The sequence below is a fragment of the Vespa mandarinia genome, chromosome 3 (assembly GCF_050613455.1).
Source record: "Vespa mandarinia isolate Hongniang chromosome 3, ASM5061345v1, whole genome shotgun sequence".
NCBI lineage: Eukaryota > Metazoa > Arthropoda > Insecta > Hymenoptera > Vespidae > Vespa > Vespa mandarinia.
Window position 1 is genome coordinate 7266607 of NC_140812.1, and position 25682 is coordinate 7292288.

General features: G+C 38.0%; 1 protein-coding gene across 4 annotated transcripts in view; it reads right to left on the minus strand.

The window, feature by feature from the left end:
* Ets65A (DNA-binding protein D-ETS-3) overlaps window positions 1–25682 on the minus strand; it is a 32781-nt gene that overhangs the window by 5624 nt on the left and 1475 nt on the right. For 2 of the 4 annotated variants that reach the window (XM_035880165.2, XM_035880163.2), the window contains exons 1-5: window positions 25040–25539; window positions 24298–24680; window positions 9954–10013; window positions 2766–2825; window positions 695–932 (exon numbers count right to left, since the gene is read on the minus strand). In XM_035880165.2, the coding sequence (XP_035736058.1) occupies window positions 695–932; window positions 2766–2825; window positions 9954–10013; window positions 24298–24667 (728 nt within the window). In that variant the 5' untranslated portion in view covers window positions 24668–24680; window positions 25040–25539. Of the gene's footprint in view, window positions 1–694; window positions 933–2765; window positions 2826–9953; window positions 10014–24297; window positions 24681–25039; window positions 25540–25682 lie in introns of those variants that run through there. The other 2 variants (XM_035880164.2, XM_085655992.1) reach the window with 2 other exon arrangements.

Below are 25682 nucleotides of genomic sequence, written 5' to 3' on the forward strand. Positions count from 1 at the left end.
TTAATTTATTTAAATTTTATATTGATCATTCGTATAATTTATTGATTATTCAGGTCGGCTACCGATCATTCCTGGTGTTCAATATCAACGAGCGAATTCACGAAATGTGAATCCCAACCATTACCAATTTTAAACGTTCACGTGGAACATTGAGGGACGATGGAAGCGTATTGGCGAAGGGTGAAAGCGTGCGTTGTACCACTCGTAATTTTTCGCTCTCACCGTTTTGGAATACATCTAAAAGGTTCCTGCTACGAACCGGGAGTGAAGTGGAACGGGGAACGGGAACGAAAAGCGAGCAGTCGCGTAATATAATCAGTGGATCTGATCGAAAAATAATAGCCGCGTCTGCCGGTCTGGGTAACAGTGATTGAAATTTCTCCCTCTACCTTTACTATTCTCGACAACGACTGTCCATACGACAACGTAACCGCGTTTTGTGCCGTCTTTTCTACTTCTCTCTTTTTTTTTCTTTTTTTGCTTTTTTCCTTTTTTTCTCCCATCGAATTTTGATCAAAGTATAGATACGTCGAAATCGTTTGTTATCCAACGTTCTATATTAGTTCGTTCATTAGATAACGGAATCGTTTAGTATATTTGCAAATCGATCTATCTAATTGTTCCCAATTAAAAATAAAATTAAAGATAAAATATTTTTTTTTTGTTTTTATTATGAAAGACACGATTAGCTTACCTTAAGGCTCTCGACAATTTGTCATAATTCATGTTCGGTTTCGACTTCCTCTCGCCCCAACGTCTTGCCACTTCATCTGGATCGGTCAACTTGAATTCACCGTTGGTTCCTTCCCACGTAATACATGCGGCATTGCTTGAGTCGGATAAAAGTTCGAGTAGGAACTGCCAGAGCTGAATTTGACCGGACCCTGAACTCGCCAAGCGACTACTCGTCGCGCTAAACATTTGGTAGGGGTCTGGAAGTAATCAAATCGGTATATTAACAAATTCTTATATAAATTCTATCTTGTCTGATAATTTTAATCAATTTCTTTTTTAATATATATATATATATATATTTTTTTTTTAGGTAAACGAACGACGATAATTTTGCGAACTCTTGAAAATGTAAATTTTTAAACATTTATTTTCCTTTTATTTTCATACGTTTGAAAATATTGTGTTCTTTCTTCAAGGAAGAAATCGGATGTCATTTCTTGCCCTTTTCCCCGGAGCATATACCTATCCATTACACGGTTATTTCCTCGTGTTCCCCGTATCGCTCTTTAAAAGCTTTACAATGCGTCATCACCGTCGCTCGCTACTGCTCAGACTTGAAGGGCTCTAGAGTCATACAAAAGGATATAATCGCAACCCTACAATAGAATAGAGTTCGTTTGGATCATAATAATTTCAATTGGAGCTACCGTCGACGGAGTGGTTCAAAGGGCGTCCGCGAATGTCTTCGCATTGGCCAAAAATCTATGCTAGCTATTATACTTTCTTATCCTGAAGTTTCAGAATGTTGAACTAAAGATATGATTTACTGCAAATCGTAAATTGCAAAGTTTATAATATGTTATGTAAATATTAGGATGAAGGAAAATGCATATTTGTGATTAAATAAAATTATTCTAATTGAAATTTATTTCAGTGTATAAAACACATAATTTTATAAAAGTTTAAATATAGTTTTATCAGTAATAGAATATAACCGTCTGGAGATCGACGACCATGAAAGTACATTATTTTTTCGTTTATCTAGACGACTTCCGTGGAAATATATTTCAAGAGATTATGAGGGGATGAAGAGAGAGAGAGAGAGAAAGAGAGAGAGAGAGAGAGAGAGAGAGAAACAGATAGACAGACAGACAGACAGAAACAGATAGATGTAGACGATGGGGATGGGGTATCCGAATTGCCGGACCTCAAAGGTCGTTTCGCTAGTTGAGTTCCCCGAATACGTGGCAGAGCGATCGCCTTTCGATCGAATGGTAACTCACTTACGAGTTAATAATGGAAAGGGGCGCGGTATACCAATGTATGTGCTCACAACTAGGGAAGCAAGCTTTCGTAATATACGAGACCGAAGCATCGAAAACAATTTAATAGAAGGATTTTTGATTAATCGTTTTCAATGATATTTTCTATTTTCAGATTATCACCACGTCATTGACCTATCCTAAAACGATGGTTATGTATGTACTTTTTTATCAAAACATATTCGTTCGTTCTCATGGTCAAAGTATTAATTAAGTGATACATAATATGTATGTTCGATAGTAACAGGTGAGAGAAGGAGGGATATTGTAATATGGTTAGAAATGATTAATGTTCCTCTAATACATATTAATACGAAGATCTTTCAAATCGAAATTATAATGTTTTATAAGATACCATTTGTTTCCCATTCGAGCCCGAAAATTCTGGAGAAAGGAGAAACTACAGTTCGAAAGGGAACATTCATTTAGACCGATCGATCGACTGAAAGGAGAAATTTCTGGGCGTGGCACGAGAAAATCTGGAGGCTGAAACTTCGCGTATATCGTCTGCGCGATTAGCGAGTAATGTAATAATCGCGAAGGTCATTCCGTGCGTTTGCTTTTCTGAACTATGTCTAGCTATATTAAGAATCAGGTCATACTCGCATTTTCACCGATGTTTCTTCTTCGAATCGTCGAAGTTTCGTAAGAAATAATATTTAACAATAAAATATGACTTGTTAAATTTAAAGGAATATTTCATTTTCTATGAACATTTGAATAGAGATAAATACTTGAACTTCTCAAGAATATCTACCTACTACATACCAGGCTGCCTGAGGTGGCTGTGAGTGTCCAACGCCGACTTTGATAGGCTGCTTCCGTACCCTAAAAAAAAAAAAAAAAGAAAAAAGAAGGAATATACTAGCACCCGAATCGAATACATTAAAATGATTTAATTTTTTAAAAATTTAATACACCGAACGATACATTAAAATGCTAAATTTTCCATCGTAATATTAATTCATATTATTACATTTATATTCACGTTGTTTTTCTAAGTTGAAAGTTATTTCAAATGATCAATATCCATTCATTATAAATCCAAATAATTGCTATAACGATTAATATGTAGATACATAAAGACTTCGAAAAGTGTTATGTTTGATATTATCGAATTTTAAATATATTAATGACATGAGTTTATGCACAGTCAACGAGTAGATAAAATTTGTATGAAAACAATGAGAGATAAAAGAAAAAAAGTTATCGGCTGGTCAAAGACGGACAAAAATATAAAACCCGGTCGAGCGTTAGAATCCGTTAGAGAGGATTTCCGTGTAGGCAAACACGGGGCTGAGTGCTCCGTATACGTTTCTCCATGCTCATCGTTTCGATCCTACTTCTTATCACCCCCCAATTTCTTCTTCTCGTCTGCCTCTCGTCTACTCGCCTTTGCACACGCTTTGTCTACATACGTATGTATGTATGTATGTTTATGTGCCTGTCTGTCTATCTCTGTGTGTGTACGCGTGTGTGTGTTCATTTGTTCTTACGAGGAACTTGGCCAGTGGTCACGTCCATACGAGTGTGCAATCTGTTTAAGACACAATGCCCCTTAATTTCGCTTCGTTATACTCCGTTTCGTTGGAAGACCGTACCAATTCGACGATCAGTTTATATGTCATTAGATAAAAATAGAAAAAATTAGGAGCTAATGCTGAAATCTGTAGCAAAAATCTGACGCGTTGCTTTAATGAATCATCTGATGTTATTGTTATCTTTGTTAGTTTTTCTTTTCTTTTCTTTATTTTTTTCCTTTTTTCTTTTACTTGTACAACTTGATCACAAAAGAGCCGAGATAAATTTTGAACATACCGTAAGTTTTATAAATAAAAATTAAATATGAATCTATAAAACATGCAAGTATGATAAATGCAAATCGATATAATGAAGATTCATTCTAATCTCATTAAATATGCGATTATAAGTAAAGATTTTATTAATTTTTTTTCTCATGTGTAAATCAAATGTGTAAATCAAAATACGAGAATAGATAAAGATTTCGTCGGTTTTAGAGACATTTCGTGATAATCGTGACGTTTAAATTAAAAATAAAAAAAAATGAATTATCTAGAAAGGTATAAAAAAAAAAAAAAAAAAAAAAAAATTCAAAATCACATCGTTGGAATGTCGTTGACAACCAAAACGGCAGATGCTAGCTTTAAATAGCAGTTGGTATCCGCTGTGTTAAACAATTTGATTTCGCTTCTGATTGAGACGACCGGGAAAAAGCATCATCGAGGGTTCGGACAACGAAGGAGACGATCTTTGCTAGGCGTCGACGAAGCTCGCGTTGTCCATAGGGTTCGCCTCAATCAGCGTAGCCGCAGGGTTGGAAGATTTATTATTTTTTTTTTCTTTTTTTTCGGATTTCGACTAAAATTCCTTTTTTCTATAGTATTTAGTATTATTTTGTTCTAATGTTACACGACTCTTCAAATGTGATCAAAATCTATTAATATAAATATCTAAAATTTTTATATATTACACTTCGTATTAGATAGATTTATTGGGATTTAAGATTATGAACATTTGGAAATATTAAAAGAAATATATATATATAGCTGCCCAGTTTTATAGACTCAAGTTAAGAACATCAACGATCGGTTTTGGATCCGTCCAAGTTCCCTATTGTCGCGTCTATATCCGCACATTCCAAGCAATTACGTTGGGCGGGGTAATCCCGTTAGGCGCACGTACCTTCCTCGAGGGAGGATCAAAGGTCCCCGTTATTCCGGCTTACTGAGCTCTTTTTCGCTCTTTCAAACATAGCTAGCACAACGACAATGCTGCTATTCTATCAGTCAAGGGGTATGGGTCCTACCAACTACCTTCTTTTTTATCTTTATCTTTCTCCTTTTTTTTCCGGCTTAGAAAAACTTGACAAAATTTCCACATGTTTTCTCTTGATTTTCTTCAACTCGGAACAACACTTTTATCTCCAACATCGTCCCATTTAAAGGAAGAAGGGTATACTAGAATCGAGTCGTTTTAAACAAGGAAGTTAAGAAACCTAGTGCTAAGTTATAAGTCACGTCTTCGCGTGACTCGGCACGCGAGGCTCTTTTTAAAAGTTCTCAAGTGAACGACGTGTCACGATCTTGGCACCTTCTCTGGCTTAAGCTTTTTCTCTTCTTTTCTTTTCTTTTTCTTTATTTAACATTTTTTTTATCTATCGAAACAATTCATCATGATCACGCTCGATCGCGTGTTTTTTTTACTTTTTTTTTTTTTGTAAAACGACGTTGCTGAAAATATTAAGAATAAAAATATTCGAATATACGAAATGTAAAAATTTTTTTAAATAAAAACTAAGAAGAAAACAAATAATAATCAGGGAAAAATAAAAAAAATAAGATATATATATATATATATATATACTATATATCTATATATGTATATATACTGTATGCCAAGAGAATTTCATAGGGAAGGAAAAAGCGTAACGACTTTACGCGCGACTTTGACTGTTCGTCGTGCGGTCAGAAAGTCGAGCGGGTCTTTTCCAGTGCGGAACCGCGTTCAGGAGCTGGGGGACACGCTCAGGGGACACGGATCGTGGGCAACAAGTCACCGGGAAACGACGCGTGACCATGGTCTTCGCGCTGCCAGATTTACGAGGAGAAAGAAAGGAAGAAAAAAAAAAAAAAGAAAAAAACAAAAAATAAGCGAGAAAAACGTTTTTAACGTTTTTCTTCCTTCTGCGGTCACCTCGAGAGTTATGTGTTTTTATTATTTAATACATAGAAATCTAGAAATAAAGTATAGTAAGTCACTTCCCCCTCATATAATATAGATTCATCAAATAACCCTCATATATAACACTTTGTGAATATATTTTAAAAAAATGGTTTTGAAATAAAATTAGAACATCTCACACATTAAAGATGAAAATTGGTTAACTTAAAAATTGATCTGAACTTTGTTTCTTATATATATCTATCTATATTTATTATTATTATTACTATTATTATATATCATGTTTATTTTGTATTATTATTTTCACTTTAAATGTTATAAAAATAGTAAAATCAAATTTTTAATTATTTTATAGCAAATTTATTTTTTTTTTCACGATCATGATTTCTTTCATAAAGAAAAATTCTAAGATAATTTAAAAACATACATATTTTAACAATAAACCATAAACATCTTTCATTTAATATGTCTCTTCAAAAACATACATAATCCACATTTGTATAACCTGTGACTCGTATAATATAAATTCATGTATCATACAGAACTGTAGATATTCCCCGTGTTGTACAAGAGGTATACTGTATAATATTACGTATCTACGTATCATCGAGATCGCGTCAGATTTACGTAGGATCATCGATCATTATTTACGAGCGGGCGCGTGCCTGAAGAAAATAAAGGATCGTCACGGCTCGATTTGTAATGAAAGATAAAAAGAGAAAGAGAGAGAGAGAGAGAGAGAGAGAGAGAGAGAGAGAGAAAGAAAGAGAGAGAGAGAAAGAGAGAGAGAGAGACAGTTCTTATCTCGGCCACTCCTTTATTCTTCCTATTTTTTCTCTTTTTTTTCCTTTTTCCTTCTCTTCTTCAACGAGCAACGTTCTGCGGACAACAGAATGGAATTGTCAAAGAAATGCCCGTAGCATATTGGAGGGGTCGCAGGATACGACGACGGAGTCGCCGTGTCTCGCAGTTCGTATTATGTCTTTCGGTAGTACATACACGGGCACGTGCCTATGCGTGACACGTTCACGCATGGCTGCTTGCGCGTTTCGAGACTCCCCCGCCATATCGGCTCGCATTCATCTCCGATTCTCCGTTAGGAGGGTGCACGGATTGCGCTTCCACTTTAACCCTGCGTCGTTGAACGTCTATCAAGCACGAATCCCCTTGTCCCTTTTATCAAAGTGGCTACATTGCCTAGTAAGAAAAAATGCTTTTGGGTGTATAAGGAAATTTTCTTTCAAAAAACTTAGAAAATCTTAACTTCAGTTTGAGATACAAAAAAGAATAAAAAGAGAAAGAAATAGAGAGAGAGAGAGAGAGAAAGATAGAGAGAGATAACAATCAGTGATCAGGTCCGATCACGTTTGGTCGTTTGGCACGCGTCGTGTCGGACTATGTAATTATCATAGGGAAGTTAGGGTTGCCCTCGGACGGACGCGCGCGCGCACTCACACACATACAAACACACAGGGGGTCGAGGTCCGCTCGCTTCGGGTCAGGAAGTCACGCGAGAGGCACACGCGCTTGAGAAGAGGAAGAAGGAAAGGGGGCAGAGGAAGTACTTTTGTTCCTAACGCCACTCGCCTTAAAGTCTTTTTTTTCCCACCTACCCTAGTCGTAAAACCTTCTCTAAGACCGGATCACTTTCTTTTTTTTTTCTTTTCTCTTTTTTCCAATTCCAATCTTTCCTTGAGAATCATTGAAAAATATTGCTGTATCGAGGACAAGAGTTACGTAGTTTTCCTAACTTGAATATCTGGTTGTCATTTATCTTACATTAATTTTTGCATATTTCTGATTGATATATTTATTGTGATTTATTAACTTTGAAGAAAAATTCACCAAAAAAAGAAAAAAAAACAATGATCGTGCTCGAATATCTCGAAACATACCAATTCTTTTGCATTACGAAATTATCATGAGAGTGATGATATAATTTATCCATAAAACTGTTGAATTAAATGACTTGACATTTCATTTATAATACAAATTGCGAAACAGATTAATTAATTGGTTAGAAAGTATATGTATGTATATGTATATATGTATATATAAATTATCAGAAATAAAAAAAGAATTATTTCAGAGATTACTAAGAACAAATTATTAAAATAATTATAGTGTAAAAGGCTTAATTTATAGCTCGTAGAATTAATCTTCATATGTATGAAGTTGCAATGAATATAATGTCGTTACATTTATTTTCACAGATTTTCGAATGTTCCATTTATTAACCGAACTGTCCCGTGTTAATGAACACGACGTTAAAGTAGGAGTTTGAAGAAAGTCATTTTTATCAGAAACTCTTTGCTTGAATTTACTACTTAGTAGCCAGAACCTTCTTCGAAATCGAGATCGGTACTTTGTGATCTAAAGCAAGCGTGTTTTTAAAGTCCTACCCTGATTTTTCTTTCCATTGTTCTTCCGTACAAAGCATCACGCGATGGAACATGTACGATGGAATGGTAACTAACTTGTGTCTCGCGTGCAATAAATTCATTATGTAAAATGTACGTTAACACGTTGACTGGCATGGGGGTCACCGATGATTTGTACTAGAAGTAGATATACCAACTTCATTTAAAAAGGATTATAAGATTCGCTTATTAACATTTATTAAATTGTAAAACGAAAGTCAGGTCAGTAAGAGTCAAGTCTATTATTAAAAAAAAAAAGAATAAAAAAAAATAAAAAAGGATCAAGTACTTTTGTTCTTTAATGTGTCACGAAAGACGTCAAGCAGTGATATTGATTTATGCAAAATTGCCTAGGATAGGTTAAATATCCTCTACGTCGAAACGTTTGACGTAGATTTTGTAGATGGCTTCCAAAGGAACAGGCGAGGTTTAATTTGGTTGGTTTGTACTCTTAGCACAAACGATTCTAGCTATTGAACAGTATGGAGAAGAGAGAGAAGCTGTGATTTCAATTTCACGCTGGCAAAGAGCCGCAGAGAAAGATAGAGATAGGTAGAAAGAGAGAGAGAGAGAGAGAGAGAGAGAGAGAGAGAGAGAGAGAGAGAGAGAGAGAAAGAGAGATAAAGAGAGAGACAGAGAGAGAGAGAGAAAGAGAGATAAAGAGAGAGACAGAGAGAGAGAGAGAGATGATGGTACAGAGGTGGCAGAGGTGCCCCGGGTCACGAAGCGAGTCTGACGCGTCGTCGCGTAATTTCATGAACCTCAGTGATGTCCGCTTCTACCATGTTATGGCGTCGAGTGTAAACTTGATCAAAGGCAACGTGAGAGCACAACCCTCGCGATCAGAGAATTGTACCCTGCGGCTTTCTATCTTACGTCCTTTCTTCTATGAGTGCCTTCTGTTTTTCGACTACTGATGGTGTCTGTGATCTAATACGTACATATGTATGTGTTCGCACGGATTCAAGGAAAAGCTATTGTAATCGTTAATGTATTAATTAACTCGAACAATTTTGAAAAAAGAATCATAGTTTTCGAGTTTTTATATATTTGATGATTGAATTCGATAGAAATATAAATAAATTTTTATAATTACATTTTTTAATGGTATAATAAATTTTTTAGTTAAAATCTAAAAATCCATTTAAAATTAATCCAAGTCTATATAATAAAATCTAATCTTTGGAATATATAAAATATGAATAAAAAAAAAATGAATATGAAAATGAATGAAGTATAAATATCAAGTCTAAGGAAAGGCAATTTACAAAAATAGGACATATACTAACTTAGTATATGTTAGGGAGTTATCAAAATATACATTCATTACATTTGTAGTAAACAGCCTGGTAACTCGTAACACACCGATCTGCATACATCTTGAATATTCGCGAATATTTTTTACAGTTGGTCTGGTAGCAGCGTAAAGTGTGAGCACAAGTTCTTTATACAAAGCGGCCCGAGGGCACGAGTCAACGAAAGACGATTGTTGTGTTAGTGTAGAGGTGTCCAGAACGATGAACAAGACTGACGCGCCACTGCTTTGCCAACCGCTCCGTTAGCTTCGTTGCTGTGCTAGCAGCCGTTTCTCTCTCTCTCTCTCTCTCTCTCTCTCTCTCTCTCTCTCTCTCTCTCTCTTTCAACCCCTAGGGCTGTTCACTCTCGACGGCCACAAAGGGTCCGCGGTTGAACGCGCGGCAAAGCGGCACAAAGCGACGGAAAGCGCCAGGACACCGGAATACCGGGACACCATCGAGCCACCCACATCATCTTATTCTTTTACGTAGATTTCACTGATCAATGCAAATATAAAATTTGATAAAGTATTACTTACCCTGGCCAGGAGCCGGCGATGTCGCGTGACTCCAGCCTCCTTTGTACGAACTACTTGCATCTGTAAAATTTCAACATTATTTAAGATTATATCATATATAATTCATACAAATTTATACATGATTTTAAAATTATTAACATTTTTTAATGGACTTTGAAATTATAAATTCAAACATTAGATCTTTTCTTTTTAATATGCCGATGATGATGGGTTCAATGATATAAATAAAAGCGATATGGAAAAACATTGTTAGTTGATAGAAAACGAGTTTTATATCTCTTTTTTTTTTTTTCTTTTTCATGAAGAAAGAAAGCCCCGAGGTAAATCCACAGAAAACGAATTTTCTCGACTTTTGACGCAGTCTCGAATGCCGGCGGTGTATTTACAGACAGATATATTTTCATTTGGCAGTTATTGGCACGAGGGTGGCCGGCATGTGTACATACGCAGGGCAGTATGTCAAGCTGTAGCAGAAGCTTGGTCTTTCTAGGCAAACAACGACTTAGTCGCGGACGCTGACTCGACCTTTACTTTTTACTTCGTCTCCCTTCGTTTGGTCTAAGGGTACAGTCCATTAATAAAGCTTCAAATTTCATGTTTCCGAAGACGTTAAAATCGATCGATGTGCAACGTGATGTAATCTCTGACACGTCAAATACGTATCTAGATGCTGTTATCATGTACTTTGTGATTTTATACTAAGTTAAAGGTCACCCAGGTCAAGGCTGCACGAGTAGAACAAATACGTATAAAATAATAAATGTCATTATATTTATCTGTAATTATGAATACGCATCAAGATTTAAACACAACTGAAAGAATTTCAAAATATAAGTTTGTGAAATATATATTTATATTTCGCAAATATATATTTATATTTCGCAAATATATATTTATATTTCGCAAAAATATATTTATATTTCGCAAATATATATTTATATTTAGGTATCGCATTTGATTGATAATGAAGACATTTCAATAATACACTACTTTTTGAAAGATGGATAGATTGATACAATCTGTCGTACCTGTTAGCATCCATTATCATATAAATTCAATAAGTACAAAACTTATTCAATCTTTGAATAAGTTGAACTTGAACCCTGACGCAACACAAAACCTAACGAACACAACTCGATTTGACGATCATCTGTAAGTTAGTGTCTCAAATATCACGTTATCACCTGATAATCTCACAGCGAATGATTGTGATTATCAACATGGATTTATTAGACGAAATATCGCAGCCTAACCATCACGAATTCTAACGAAAATATATCCCACGTACCGGCAAAAAGCATGGAGAGATTGGTGAAAGCTGTTGTTCGTGGTAATTCCGCGGTAGTGGTACCGGTACTTTTGAGGTCCAGCATCGCGCGGTTTGCCACCGACGCGGCAGGTAGCCTCGAGTTTTCGACCCCCCTTCGTTGATGGGCCTGATCCCTCTGTTAATAATGCGTTAACACCGTTGTCCTCGATAATCACTGGATTCCAACACGACTCGTCGATCATATCACAAGAGAAATTGCTGCTCGAACTCGTTCAAGATTGAACGAGAACGTCGCGGGATTTAGCCAATTTAAAATTTTTTCTTGTTGTCGTTAGATAGAACGCGAAAATAATAGGTGGCTGCACGATAAAGGTGCCGATCATCTTGCCTACCCGCTCCGAGTAACACTGCTGCTTTTCTAGCCTCTCAACGGCTCGTCGAAAACGACGATGTGCCTATACGTCGACCCGCCCTCCATCACGATGCCACTCGGGGGTTGGCTCGTGATCGCGACACTAGGGGCGGTCTCTATCCAAGGATTGACACCCCCGTGCAAGATGGGGGTGGAAGAACGCTTGCGCTGTACCCTTTCTCTATAGTCAGCCGATATTTCTACTCTAGTACTTCTTGCCTACGCTGCCGACGGCGAAAGCCGACTCCTCGAGTCGGACCTTGACCGGATACCTCTTCTCTTACTCTTACCTTCCTTCTATCTAAGTTTTAGCTCAACCGCTCTTCATTCTTATCAACATTCTTATCGGTCTCATGCTACTGCCACTACGATTATCAGTTCATCGTTTTCCCTTCCACTTGAAAAGAATTCCTAATTTTCTATGTCTTACCAATTCCGAGATCAGAAGATTATACATGAGATAAATGAAGTATTTTTGGGTGTGTGTTCAATATATTCTATGATTCTATCATTTTTATGATATAGAACACTTAACGATTCTTGAATTCTAGAATTTCTGTGAAGATTATATATGAGTCGTTTATTTGCCAAATAGATTAATTCCATAAAAGAAAAAGTAAAAAAAATTGATAAAATTATATACATTGTACATTATTTATTATTCAACAAATATACAAATTTTTGTCGTTAAATGGTGTTAGACCTAATTATTAAAGAAATTTAATTTAAACATAAAAAGTTAAGCATCGATTTGGTACTAAAACTTTGAAAGATTCTAAACTGAACGGACTTAATCGCTTTTGTCTATGTGAACGGCTCATATAATATATAGTATGTATATAGATCATATATTGTATATGAAATATATATATATATATGTATATATATACATATATATATATAACATTATATATATTTAATTTATGATTAATTAATAAAAAATTATTATTATATATATAACATTATATAGTAATAATTTTTTAAGACATCAGAATTATTTATTAGATTTAACAAAATTTTAGCCAAACTAATGATACACTTTAAAAATATATAATACTTGCTTTTATATATGATACCAAGTTTCTTTCATATTTTATCATAAAATTTATAACATATTGGATATCTCATAATTAGTTCTTATTATTTAATTTATACAAATGCGTAAGTAAACAACAAATCACTAATGGTGCATTCCTTGGAATGATACGAATTGAAATACTACATTTTCAAGTTACGTCAGTGAACGGGAACGGCTGAAAGTGGCCGTCCTGAACGTTCACTAACACATATAGATAATACTTAGCGAGTAGTAGAGTAACTGTGATTCATACTACCGGGATATTCTGGATGTTCGACGTTAGGTAAGGCCGTTTAACCGTGACGTGGGAGTCGGTGTTGGTCGTGCTGAAGCGGACACAGAGGGAGAGAAAGAGAAAGAGAAAGAGAAAGAGAGAGAGAGAGAGAGAGAGAGAGAGAGAGAGAGAGAGAGAGAAAGAGAAGGCCCTTTCCCCAGTACCACCACGGCCGATAGACGCGGCACGCGCACGACACGCGACCGCGTACAGCCAGCGGCGCATTTAACGCGCGATCGCTCTCGAGTGTCCGCGTGTACGTTCTAGGGGATGCCAAGGGGGTTAAAGTGTGCCTGCGAAGGGAGAAAGCCGATGGTGCTACTTTTCCGCGATACTTACCCCCTCACATCATGTCGAATCTATAGTATACTTTAAGTTGCCAAAGTTGGAGAAGAATTGGCAAACTCCAAATAGAGTTCGAGTGGATAATACCAGGTAGATTCTGAATGGACATTGCCTGAAGTTTATCTAGTCTATATATCAATTTTTAACTATTTTACATTTTCATGATTGAATGAAAAGTATTGAACTTTAACATAACTGGACATGTCGTAGACTTTGAGAGTTGTATAATAACTTGAATAAACATCGTAAGAATTTTAACAACTAGATTGAATATGGAATATTTTTCAAATAAATTTTCTATAAGAGAATTCCAAGTACACTTCGATAATAATACAAAACTTAGTATAAAGTTTGAACAAATATCTTGTATACTTTTTATTACTTATACTATACCGGCTAAAAGTCTATACATAAAAGTACATGGAAAGGATCTTTTAGGATACAGAGTATCATACATACTTCTCGTGATTTTCCGAGAGTGCATTATCTTGAGATACTGGCGTAGTGGTATTAATGACCAACCAACGGTTCTCTTCGGTATTGCTCGCTTGCTCGCTTGCTCGCTCTACGCGGGCTGTTAGTGCGGGGGCGCGGAATATCATTGTATGGTATGAGACATGACAGGGCAGCTATTGTAACGCGAGACGCATAGCTGCGAGGAGGGAATAGAGAAGAGAGCTGCGAGGGAGCTCGAGCCAGCCAACTCCCACCCCAAGAGCCTGTCGAAGCATCGAGCTACCTCAATCCCTCCCCTTCTCTCTTCTTGCCCAAACCAGCTCCCTCCTACCCCCGAACCTCCGTTAGTTTCCCTCGTTTTCGTTCCCTGCACACTGTAACACGATAAGAACCGTGTCACTTTGTTGCGTTTGTGGGGGAGATCTGCTTAAGTGTACGATGATACATATCTCGAACGGCTACCAGATAATTCTTCGCATTCAATTTGTACAATATGCTTGAATCCCTGCTTGGACCCGATGGCATCGCGCCTATCCACGCACGGGCAACTTCTAAACCATCGGATAAACCAACTAACACCAAGAATTCGACGTATCATTGATGATATTCCTATCTCTCAAAATAAGTTCGTCTTTTTTTACTACCTTATATCATTGTACCTAAGCAAACAAGCACCAAGCCGCAAATAGAATTTAAGAACCAGCGACTCTTTGCATAGCATTTTAAAGAAGAACACACTTGTGAACACGTTCTCGTGGCATGTTTGTCGAACTGCAAACGGCATCGGTACAAAGACTTCCGTTGACATTAAGTGAACTCTCCTTCGATTCATCTCTTTACGAAATAAGTGCAGATATTTTTTAGCTTGTGAATTAATTTTTCCTTTTCTTCGTTTGGTAAGAAAATAAAGACTGAGATTATTATAAAAGATATTACGAAACGATAAAATTCGAAATTAGGTCTAAATAGTTAACTCTCTGTAACTATATTTACTACTGATATAAGTTATATTTAAGAAATATGAAAATTTTTTAAAATATGGATATTTAAATATTACTTGACATTACAGAGGGTTGAAAAAGAAATTTTTAGATGAATGCGATTGTTGTTATGCAGCGATTTTAATGTCCATACGAAAAAATCATCAGGAAACGTATCTCGAAAAGATGAAACTCCGTAGAAATGCGTAGAGAAACGGCATAAGAGCGAGGGTGATGGCTGTAGAAGCGAAAGCCATTAATTACATTACGGAAGAATGCAGTCGTTGCTTCAAACAAAGGACCGCGTGTACATCCCCTAAAGTTCACAATGCGTACATGTCGTTCTATGTCTACGCTTCATATATCCAGCCTAATTATCTTGAATTTGCATATCTCCAGTCTCGCTGAACTAAACGACTTCGAGCCTTTGTTGCCATCAGTGGGACATTCGTTTTATGATTCTCCTTACAAAGTTTAGTAACAAAACTCAAACCTCTACTTCCCTATTATTATAAAAATGATTATATTGTATTTTTCTGAAAGGTTCGTGCCGCTTTAACGGTTCATTGTGATCGATGGACGGATTTTAAAATCAGTTGTATTAAGATCTATCATTTTGTTCAAGTACATTTTCAGCGTAAAATCTGTTCGTCGTCACGAACTTAATCACATTTATGTCTCGACGACAAATTTAATAAGAAATTCGCATCAGAGAAAGAGAAAGAGAAAGAAAAACAGAGAGGGAGGGAGAGAGAGAGAGAGGGAGATAGAGTAGTAAATGGAAATGGACGAACAGGAACAAAATATCAGAAAGAGAGAAAAAAGATAGAGAGAGTAAAGATAAAGGGAAATAATAAAGAAAGAATAATCCGCAGATTCGGCTTAAAAAATAATCATCGAGAAGAATTTCAGTCTTCAGAGGCAACTACAAAATTCTGTCTCGGCATGTTGCTGCGTCGCTGAAGCGAGCAACGAAGAAGAGACAACGATAAGCGAAGTAGTGAAAAGAGACGAGAAGAGAGAGAGAGAGAGAGAGAGAGAGAGAGAAGAGAAACGAGAGAGCAGAGGCATCCGCGCGCTCATTTCCGTTTTGAGGCCGTCGAGGGGGATGAAAGGTGGGGATGGGGCGCTAACTCGCGAGATATTAATTCCGTGTTAGCGCTAGGAGGGTTGCAGGGGCGAAAACTACGTGCTGAGGGGGAGACCACCCCCGCTGTCGTTTTCCTCTCCTCCAACCCTTCGTCAGCGTCCCTTGCCGCGCCAAGCCGCGCACCTACTCGTAGCGCAACCCCAACGTAGGATGGGAGGCGTTACAAATCAGAGATTAGCCATAGTTAACTCGACTTGCGCAGTCAAACAGTTAATCAATAAACGATTATTTACATCGTGTGCCCGCAGCCGGTCGACGCGTTAATGCATTGACCGGACATATTTCGTTGCTGCGTATTATAACACACGGAAAATGTTTAACGTATGCTTGGTAACTGGGACACATCGACGAATTTTCAAATACGAAAATAGTGGAACTCTGGAATATCCAATTACTTTGATTATAAAATAAGGATAGAACCTTGCATTCTGAATGACGTCACGATGATCTTTACAATATACCCAAATCATTGAAGGGGTAACTCTCTGGGGTAATGCCATCTGTTTATAAAACCTGGTATTAACTTTTAACTGTTGGAATGTCACCAATAGGATTAGAAAGATCCATCTATTTTCGAAGGACTACTGGTCTAATCTATGATCGAAGTAAGCTGTCATGAGATATATCATCACATGAAGAACTCACGAGGAAGATCTCACGAATCTCGAAGAAAAGAGTCACATGTCGAGGATGATATGGTATGCTGGCGTATGGTAACAAACTGAGATACCGTCAAGGTATGAGGTGGTGATGGTGGGTGGGGAAGAATCGGTGGTCGGAGGCAGAGGTAGCTGGATGACTGGCGGCGGAAGCGTCGTCATGGCGACGCATCGATCAGCCGCCGCCACGCGAATCGAGCCGGGCCGAGGCCACATCGCATACTGGCTTACCGCATTGTAAGACACACGCGGCTAACACGTTATACACGCATCTAGTCAGCACATATAAACATATACGTATATATGTGTATATATCTGTATATAGATACACACAAACACACACATACATACATATATATAGACACACATATATGTACATTCATACGTTGCGCTTTCCACGACTGCCGTCTTAATTCGCGAAGGCGTTGTGCTCTATCAAGGTGCGGCCAAGAGTTCTCTATCTTACACGATCTCTCTCTCTCTCTCTCTCTCTCTCTCTCTCTCTCTCTTTCTTCTTCTCTTTTCTCTCTCTCTCTCTCTCTCTCTCTCTCTCTCTCTCTCTCTTTCCTTCTTCTTGGCCAACCGACTTACGTTCCACTTTGATCGTCAGAGCGTGAAATAGTTCTTTTACTTGACTTTAAGATGCCTGTGACTTATATGAAATTGTGTATGATACTTGATATGACCAAGTCTTTTCACACCTCTTACATTAGCCCTATATATACTTACAAATACGATATAAGTCTAATATAAACATGTTTCAGTTGTCCGTTTTATCTATCTTTGTTAACATAGAAATAAAAACTCGTATGATATAAAAAATTGTATGATATTTTCAGATCATTGTTATTAAACAATTCGATGATCCTGCCAATCGATATTTAACGATCGATCAAGAACAGAAGGAAAACAAAGTTCGATCATTGAAAGTGCTTTATCTTTCGGGAAAAGTGAAAGCCACCTGAAGTCCTCTTCCTCTAAGAGCAGTTCATCGGAAGAACTTGGATATTTAGGATCATCGGAAAATCCGATGAGGATACATAGTTGAGGAGTATAACGTCAACTTGCTTTCGTTCGACTGCCATAGTTCGGTAACTTCCGGTGGGCAGCAACGGGTGTTACGTCGTATAGCGGCTGTCCGTGGTCGATCGATTCTGATGGAGGTAGTAGTAGAAGTAGTCGACGTCCCAACCCGCTATTCCCTAGCCTTCCAGTCCTCAGCTTCAGCTGAATACCACTGATTGTCCTCCACTCGCTCCCTCTCGCTATCTCTCTCTCTCTCTCTCTCTCTGTCTCTCTCTCTTTCTCTTTCTCTTGTTCCCTACACTTTCTTCTCTCCTTCCATCCCTTTTCTATCGCCGTCTCTCTTCGACACCATCTATCGCTCCGTTAGCTTCTCTCTTTCTCTCTCTCTCTCTCTCTTTCTCTCCATTTCCCTCTCTCTCTTTTTCTCTCCATTTCTCTCTCTCTCTTTCTCTCTCTCTCTCTCTCTCTCTCTCTCTCTCTCTCTCTCTCTCTCTCTCTCTCGGTACGTTTCCTTTCCGCTAGCCATCTCTTTCCCGCAGTCAGGAGCTCTCCCGCTTCCTCTCATAACGGAACCCCAAGCTTGCTTCCTCCACTCCTAAGCCACCCTCCTCCTCACTCGTTCACTCCACTCCGCCACCCGAAACCCACCCCGTGGCACCCTATCCTTGCTGGTGCCGTGCTACTCCTACCCACTCCACGATAATGATGGCAATCAGACCCTCAGAAAGGATTTCAGGAAATTCTCTCGCCTTTTTGTCGGCGGCCGGGGCGGCGGCGAACGCCACAAACACCGGTCGCACCGTCGTAGTCATGATCACAGTCCTCGATCGTCGTCTCATCCTCTTATTCTTCTTCGGCATCGAACGCACACTTGTCTCAACGATGATTATTGACTTGCATCGCTACACCGATCACTTCACCATCCAATAGCGATTCTCATCTTTCTTTGTGAATTTTGTATTGATCTATCTAAACAAATTTTTTTGGAGAAGTTGATTAACTTATATCATCGTCAAATATTATTTTGGTGATTTGTAATTTTTAAATATATATTAATAGAGTTTCATTTCATATATTTTTGACTTTGATATTAAATTATAAATATTTAATTTTTATAAAAATCTTCAAATACTCTATCTTTCAAATATTTGATATAAATTTATAAATCATCAATTATTCTTATATATTAATGGAAAAAAAAGGTGAACACTTATAACAAGAAGATAGTAATGTATCATCCTTATAACCATGCATAACTTAACTTTGAATATTCTTCACCCTCGTGAACTCATGAATAATATAGCTACATCAGGAGTATAGTTGAGCACCATATCAGGATGAACGTTATTATGTTATTGTTGTAATAATTAATGAATAACGATTGGTGAATCTCTGTTAAAAAGCAGTTCGATAAAATAATGTAAGATTGCCTTGTGATGTGATTTGTTGGCCGTTAAATTAATTCGTAGAAAAAAGGCCCCCTTGGGTTCCGTTTTATTGCGATTAAAGACGAGAGACGAAGGAGTGCCGAGGGTAGACAGTGATACATAGAAATACGTGCACGAGTGCGATGTGTCGTTTACGCTGCGATGCACGCTGACAATATTGACTAGGAGCTAAGAAACGAGCGAAAAAGGGGATACGAGTTTCCCTTTCGATGCTCACTCCCCAGTCACTCCTTCATCGACGGTACATTAAACACACATGATAATGCATGATTAACTGGCTAATGACTTTTCTCTCTTGCTTCTTTTTTCGACATTTACGCAGTATCATCACTGCTTTCGAACTAACGTTCAGACCCTTCAACGATAAGCGATCATACAACAGGCCATTGTTATGTCCGATCGTTAACAAGCCGATTGATACGAGAAGACAAATTTTTCTTAGGTCCTTTCACATTTTCAAATAATATTAAGGACATTCAAAAGTTCAAGAATATTTCTTTTTTGAAACATATAAATTTCCAATATTTAATTTAAATTATATCGTATGTTTATTGATTATATTACAAAAACAAAGTCTTGATTTATGTATGAGTTACAAATATATAGATGTACAAAGTTACAAATATACAAATTTTTTGCAATATTAATATATAAATCCAGATTGAAAAAATAAAAAAAATATTTTTCTATCAGTAGTCAAATATACGGTGGAATTTTTAATATACATTCGAATTATATAAAAATAACTTTAATAATGAATTATAAAAATAATATAATTTCAAATTACAAGACTATAGAAAAGACATCTATTGCTTTGAACTAAAACTAGTCCAAGGGTTGTTACAAGACAGTGCCATCTATCGTAAGATTCCTAAAGCACGATGTGATTTTCTTGCCATTCTGGCAAGTAGACTTTAATATTGATCTGTACCACTTGCCGAAGGATTCCAACGTAGGAAAATCGTTACGAACGTACACGTATCCACAGTAGTTTTGTTGGAGTCTTCCTAACCGATAATCGCTCGAATCTCCTACATTGTTGAACTATGATAACAATCATAAAACAATAAATATGATAGTCGATAAAATTCTTCAATTTAAACTCCGACGTTAGATTTCTGGCAGAAGGTAAAGAGCAACAAATTGTAAAATCTGTCCATCATAAAAATTATAAATATCCAATTGTTATTATTTTTTTTTTTTTAATTGCCAAAGATTATTCAACCAGAAATCAGAATTTCTATTCATCTATCCTAAATGTTTCGAAAACAAGAGAGAAACTGAGTCACGAGGAAAAGCGATCCGCACACTTTTGTCTTATTGTCAAAATCGTGCGAACGATTCAGCGAAAGAATGGAAAGGGCGCACGTAAAGGGGTGCACAGGATCGCGTGCACGATCACGACTAGGCGTAAGGGTGGGCCTTAAACGAGTTCCCGTTCTCTTTCTCTCGCACTTTCGCGAATTTACGCCGAGTCATGATCTCCTTTCCTTTTTCCTCAGCATGAATGCCACCACCGCACCATCGTCGTAGTTGTGGCGTTACCTACTCCCGTGGCAGTTAGCACTTAACGAGGCTATTTCACGACGTCAACTGGGTGGGCCATAGGTCGCGCGAGGATGAATAATGATTCGGCCGTAGGGTTGATAGGCGACTTGCCGACTAAAGCTGAGAAGAAGGGAGTTAAGAAACTAAAAAAAAAAAAAAAAAGAAAAAAAAAGAAAGAAAAGCTGCAAGGAGATCGAAAAAATGGGGGAAAGAAAAAGAAGAGAAATGGGATGAGAAGGGACTCCTGGGTTCTTTTATCATTCCAACTTCAACTTGTTAAAATACGTTTGCTATGGGCGATAAGGAAGATCAAGCGGATAAGAAGGAGTAGAAGAAGAAGGAGAGTGAGTTAAGGTTGTGGTGAGCAAAGGCAGCGATAGGAGCAACAGAAACGATGTGCTCCTTCGAGCGCTCGTGGCGCTGCCGCCTTTGTTGCGAAGCGCAATAATTGCGCGCGAGGGTGACTCGCTATGGGAAGAGAGGGGAAAAGAGCAAAGAGAGAGGGAGAGAGAAAGAGCGAGAGAGAGAGAGAGAGAGAACAGGGTAGCAGAGCACGCGCCGGAACCGGAACCGAGAGTCGTGTGTCCCCGCCATTCCCGGCCGGAACTATCATGATTAGTCACGGGGCCTGCAGCGAGCCATAGGAGAAATGCGAGTAGAAAGACATAAACCTGGCTTGCATACAGATCCGGATCGACCGAGCGCGGTCAAGCTGAACGTACCATAGAGAATAGATAAAAGGGACTAGTTCCTGGGGCCGATACTAATCATTTCGCTACAACAGGACTTTGGCTGTGAGTTCTTCGAAATATAAGAAAACTCTAGATCGAGATATACAAAGGGGAAATTAAGAAAATATTTATCAGGATCGAGCTGAAAATATTTTAAATGAACATACAAATATATATATATATATATATATATATATATATATATATACATACATATATCGTCGTCTCCCCATTTCCTCATTTTAATATATTCCTCTGACTTTTTATTCTTGTCTAGAAGACAGTCAGGACGTTCTGACCCTTAGTCACCCTTCGAACCGCGAAGAAGGGTGCCGTGGTCGTAAGTTGCTAGTAGGTAGTGGTTGAGGATTGTAGTAGTAGTACTGCTGGTGGCGGTGCTTAACGGAAACGAAGGGACGCAAGGCGCAAAGACTGCTGAACGTAAGGGGCAAAAGGGAAAAGCAGTGAGAAGGGTCCAAAAGAACGGACCTCCTAGGGATCAGCCAAAGGGTGACCGACACCCGTAACCACCCCCTGACTTACTCTTCTAACTTACCCTTAGCCTTACCCCTTGGCCTATCCCTTCGGGTTAACCGATACCGACAATTATCAACGCGTCTCGGTCACTGTGTGATCCGCCCTCTACAACAATTCACTATAATTCGCATCTACGCGCAAAAAGAATTCACGATGAGTGAAGAGGAAAAATGAAGGAAAAAAAAAAGAAGGAAGGACAAAAGAGTCCGTCTCTCTTCTATGAACCTCTCGTTCATTCATTCCGTGCAATTAGAGAACATGATTAAATGGTACTCCCTCTTTCTCTACGGCACCTCTTTATCCTCTCTATTAACCTTCTCCTATAAACGAGACTCTTCGTACCTACGCGTTGAAACGTGTCGTAAATTTTTAAATATTGAAAAGGTTATCCCATGTTTACGAACAAACATGTTCCCAATGCACACGCGTGTCACCACAACTCGGCAAACATCAATTAGCAAAGTAAACAGTATAATACATCGTACGAAAGATAATTCTTTCGAACATTAATCAACGTTATATGTTTTTAATTTTAATAATTTAATTCAATGAAACAAATGAAAATTCGCATTTGTTGCATTTGTTTTTCTTTATTGCAAAACAAACAAGAGAGAGAGAGGGAGAGAGAAAGAGAGAGAGAGAGAGAGAGAGAGAAATAAGATAATAAATTCTATGAGAATTACTATCTAATGGTTGAGAGATATATTCTGAGAGCACGGATACGATTCGACTTAAAATCCAAGCTTAAATCCGACACATCTCTTGAAAAAGGGCTATGGACTCTCTATCTCTTCGAGGCAGAGTAGAGAGGTACGTGGTGATCGCGGATGGTCGCATCAGGAGAAGAGGGAAAGAGGGATGCTGGGATGTCGAGGGGAACATCCGGAATCCCGGAGGGTGCCGCTTCGTGGGGCGGTCGGTCGTCATGGATACGTTCCCGGCTAACCCCTAACCGCTCCACCCCTCGTCATCCACATTTTCGCAACTACGCCGCCATCATCGACCCACCATCTTGCTTGAACTCGACTGAGAGAATTCGGATTCGACATCAAAATTTCCAAACGATGTTTCTTCCTTCGAAGAAAATAAAAGAAAAAAAAAGGAAAGGAAACGAAAAAAAAAGGAAAAAAGAAAAAAATTAAGGAAACTGAATCGTCGTTGTCGCTGTAATCACAAAACAGCTTATCAACGATATCCTACTTTTTAAATCAATAGGTTTTCGAAAAATTTCAAAACGGATATCACGAATGGCTCGCGACCATCGAGGAAAATCGTAAAAGAAAATGGACTGCTATGCTTTTAGAGGATGGACCGGTTGCAGCACGAAACTGTCGAATCGTTGCTAAATTACGGAGGAACACGCAGGATATTGGAGCGGCCGTAGGAAGTAGTCGACGGTCCTCGCGTAACACCGTTGACCCCTTCTCATCCTGTTTTTTTTTCTCCTCTCTATTTTCCTTTCTCTATCTCTTTTTCTCTCTCGCCGACCCAGCTTTACTTTCTCGCGAGGCGTGGGCAGCAGATAACGTGATTTACACCGGTCGGGTAATTAATGCTCCTCGCGACCGATGCTTTAAAAATACAATCGGAAATCGGTGACGGCAAAGAGCAACAGTCAAGCCGCGCCGCTATCGTGCACGGTAAACACTGGCAAATTATTACATCTGGGACTCTATTGCACTCCTATCTTCGTCTAGACTTCATGAGATCAATGATACGGACGTTAATTTTTCACTTTCTTTCTTGCGGTTTTTTTTCCTTTCTCTCTTCTAGATATATCTTTACTGCTTTCCGAATAATGTCTACATTCAAGTTCCTTCGAGACAAGTTGGAATTCTATTTATATTACGAATTGATTTGTTATTTTAGTATAAAGTATTACAAAAAGTTAGACAAATTTTGTGTTACTCATCTGACTATTGTTGAAACATTTCTACTTTAAATACAAGCGGTGAAAGTACTCGAAAGCTAAATATTTCTTTTAATTGTAAAATTCTAGAAAATGTTATTCAGTGTATTTTGAGAGCATATTTTAACACATAGTTTAAAAATATTATAGACTAATTTTTCTAAATTATTACAATCAACAATAAATCTTTGTTTAATCCAAAATATAACTGTATAAGATACTGGCCTATAAAAGATATTCTCGAAAATGTAAATAACCATGAATTTCGTAAAAACGTAAAAAATGACTCGCATCGTAAATATGTATTAATGAGATTGAATTTTAAAAAGTGTCATTAATCTGGCAGAAAAATGCGACGTTGAAGTCATAAAGGAAAGCCCATCATCGTTAATGAAACATAACAAGGCATAAGAAAAAAGAAAAGTTCGATAAAGACAAGAAGAAGATAAAAAAAAAAATAGTTTTTGTTCATAAGGGTTTTCAAGGATGAGGGAAGATTTAAAGCGTACGGAAGCACTCACCGGTGATGGAGGCGGTCGGCGAAATGGCGGACGGGTTGGCACGCGGAGGAGGTGAGAAAGCTCCAGGGAGATAACCAGCACGATCGGCTAAAGCCTGTTTAGCCTGCTTGACACTCTCCTTAAGTCGTTGAAAGGTACTGTCGCAGGTGAGTCCACGATACGGCCAATTTTCTTGTTTGACACCGGTCGCAGTAACACCCGCAACCACCGCAGAAGCAGCGGCCGCGGCCGCGGTCGTGGCTCCGGCCCCGACTCCGGTTCCGCTCCCGGATCCGGACCCAACCCCGACCCCGGCCCCGGCCGCAGCTCCACTCCCGGTTCCTTTTAATTCGAGCGCACCTGCGTACGAACAGCTAGCGCTGTCGTACATCACCAAAGTGCCCCTGAAACATTTACCCCAAAGTTTTCCTCATTAACTACTTAGCTTTATTTTCAGATCATTGCTAGGATCGTTTAATGGGTGGCCTTGATCTCTCTTCGTTCGTGTTGAAACATTTTTGACAGGTATGCTGTAATTATGTGCACGCTACCTATTGCTATAGATTATGTGCGTACAAAGAATTGCTGAAAATGATAATTATGAGTGTTTAGCTAAGTACTTAATAATCTTATTAAACACGTTATTTATTACATATTAAGATCTATAAAATAGTTTTATTTCCATTTAGAGTTCAAGACCACTGTCTTCGTTTCTATACTTTTATTCATGTTTAATCTACTTTGGAAAGAGCCGACGGATTACCTTCGATTTCTTGGCAGATTTTCACGAATCTTGTGACACGGATTAATCCTTATAACAAATTGACATAGAATCGAACAATTTCACACAGATTGCACCATGTATCTTCTCATGGAGAGAAGGTTTAATTATAATAGAAACTCTTAAAATTAATATCACTGATCATCCTAATCACAAAATAGCTTTATCACAAAGTCATAGAAATCTTTTCACACATCACCCGATTAACATAAATTTATAATAATGCAAGAAACAAAAAGATATAAAATTGTCGATGATATCGTCAATTTATCCAAGTATAAAAACGACTGGCTAAATTCCATGTCTGGTTAAATAATTGAGTCGAGTTAAACGCTAACGACGGAAGACGTCGTACGATGTATCAAAACACGATATCTCGTCAGTATGATATAAAATTAATTTGCGAAAAGGCAAAAGCATCAAATTAGAAGGATGCTGGTGCCGATATCAAGAAGAAGGTACTCCGGGCAGGTTGTCTCGCGCAACTGTGGCCGCGGCGGTCAGCAAATTGCTTGCTTCCGGGCCTCATTACATCACTCTGTTACTCTGTTAACGCTCGCCGGAAACCCCTCAGCCTACCTCGTCTAAACTCTCTCGCACGTACCTACACACACTATTTAAATGC